At 41.0% G+C, this 2454-nt stretch overlaps 1 protein-coding gene across 1 annotated transcript; it reads right to left on the bottom strand.

Annotated features, from left to right (window-relative positions):
- Nucleotides 1-1698: 1698 nt before the first annotated feature.
- Nucleotides 1699-1846, bottom strand: LOC104166419 (U6 snRNA-associated Sm-like protein LSm6; the record flags this gene model as incomplete). The annotated part of the gene is made up of 1 exon (XM_009706329.1): nt 1699-1846. A coding segment is annotated over exon 1 (136 nt), but the record flags the coding sequence as incomplete, so codon positions are not given.
- Between the last annotated feature and the right edge of the window lie 608 nt (nt 1847-2454).

Genomic DNA, 2454 nt, shown 5'->3' with positions numbered 1-2454 from the left:
GGAGGTACAGGCATAAAATTAGCAACACAGCCTAGAGGAAGAATTTAGACAGATCTGCAACAAAAGCCTGAGATGCTGGATTTTTTTAATGTTTGGCTTTTACAAATGTTGGTCAAATTTCTGTAGAAAACAAAGAGAGTGTGTATTTTTCAAATGAGAACAGTATACGGGTTTTTAACTGCAGCATCACAGTGGGAAGGAAGGAGAGCAGAGGGAAATAAGGGAGGGAGGAGAAAAAAAGTAGTAACAAATAAAGGTTTTCAGAGGAATTATGGTTCAATTCCTGGTAGGTCTGATTGTAGGCATGTTAAGCGAGCCTGGCTGAGGGGAAAGTTGAGTAATTTATCTGCAGCAGTTACAAATGGATCTTACCGAGCAGAAGGTACCAGTGTTCTCAAAGAAAACAAAGTGCATCCAAAAAGCTAAATCTAGTTTGGCCTTGCTTGTGTGTACCTTTAGGTAAAGGATGACTTGCTTTAATTGACTTTAATGAGCTGTTGCTACATTCTCCTGCAAGAAAGAATTTACAGAGGCCAAACACCGATGAGAAGCAGTGAATTTTTTAAGCCACCAACGCCACCTGAAGTGCTCAGACAATGTGGTTCTCAAAGAAATGACAGACTGCAAATTTTGTCAGCTGAGAGACACTGAAGAGGAATAGGAAGGGATAAGGCGGCACTGCTTGCTCTGTGAGTGAACAGTAACAATTTAAAACTGTCATAATACAAAGATTGCTTGTCACAGCACAAGCAAGTCTCCTCTCACAAGTGCCAAGCTGAGCTAATTGAATTAAACCTATCTGAAGCAGTGATCTGTAACAGGACCATAGTGTGTAAATCATTCCAGAATAAAATGTCTAAATTGTGTGCAATAGGAGATACACGACAGTTTTAATTAAGTTTGGATACTACTAAAAAAAATTGGACAGGCCGATAGTCTTATCCTGTTGGGAGTAGGACCAAGACATTTCACTGAACAGAGAAGTTTAATTTACTGCTTAAAAAAAAAAAATAACAATCCTACATACAGTGCAAGAAGGTATACAGATAGGCTGAAGAGTTCTAGAATAAAACTGCTGGACTGTGTTAAAATCAACTGGATGTATAGCAGCAAAAGCCACACTAAGCTTTCTTATGTATCATCTTGAGTCTTGATCTAACATGTGTCTGGGCAGTCGTTTAACCAAGAATGTAAATAACTTTCATCCCTTGTATACAAGTAGGCTGATGGCACATTTTACTGTTTTTAAAGCTTTATTGTTTGAAGCTTTTGTGGACCAAGGTCTATACTAGGAATTGGAGAACAGGAAGATGAAGAAAAGGGTAGTCCCAACAAGGGTTGTTATCAGAGCACTGAAAAGGGGACTGCCCGGCCATTTCAGGAATTGTAATCCCAGCCAGTCTTTACAAATATCAGTTTAGAAACTCAGAATCATCCCGAGACTCCAGCCTGACCATCTGTGACTAACGACAGTAATGATTTAGATAAGTAATTTTAATCTCTAAATCCACCATTAACATCCTTTTCATCAGTTTCTCCAGGGTTGATGTTCTATTTTTAATGTTACCATTCTGAGATCTATATTCACATACTGTGAGATGCTGGATCACACTGTTTTGCTTTTCAAAAGCATCGCATCTGTTCCAGCCTCCCCAAACAATTACTTTAGTTAGTGTGAGAGACAGATGGAGGACTTACCTCGATAATCAACTCCAGAATTTAATTTTACAACAACTGGCCTTCCAATGATTTGTTTTAGGAAGTCACTAGGGGTTTGCTTCCGTAGACTCATCTTGATCTCCGGTAAGCTGGGAAGAGAAGTGAGAGAAAACATTTGGATAAGCAACATGCTCGCATACGGTCTTTAAACACCCAGTACAGACAGGCAGTCCCCTGATTCTTAATATTTTCAGTAGGAGAAAATATCAAAGGAGATAAAAGCAAAACCTTAAGGGTGGAGGTGCAGAGACAGAGCTCCTAGAGCCATAGCATTAAACTCTCCCTTTGGCATTTTTATACCTTCTGCAATTATGACTAAGAATCCTTCTTTGCTATGGTGTGCATCTTGTAAACTTCCAACAGAGCCAAGGGCCTTTCGCTAAAGTGGTTTTACTAAAATCAGAGAGCTAAGCCATGGGAAGTGGTTTACATCTTTAGGGGTGGGGGGAGAAGGCAGTACATGCTCTATACACAGAAGCCTCTGCTGGAACAGCAAGAGGAGGATTTTTTAAATCCTCCTCTTTTTTAAATCTCAGCTCATAAATACGAGCAAAGAACACCTTTGAAAGGACGCCTTCGAATGACTCGGTTAAGACAGACCAAGTTCAGAACTAAGGCTTGTGATGCAGTGGTACAGAGGCCTGTGCAGATGTTGTGATTTAAACCCTGGGGGTGCAGCGCACCGCCCCAGCTCGGGGCGATGCCCCTCGGTCAGCGCCGCCCGACTCCTGCCCC

This window comes from Cariama cristata, unplaced genomic scaffold (genome assembly GCF_000690535.1).
Source record: "Cariama cristata isolate BGI_N322 unplaced genomic scaffold, ASM69053v1 scaffold42358, whole genome shotgun sequence".
Classification (NCBI taxonomy): domain Eukaryota; kingdom Metazoa; phylum Chordata; class Aves; order Cariamiformes; family Cariamidae; genus Cariama; species Cariama cristata.
This window is presented reverse-complemented; position numbering and strand designations above follow the sequence as displayed.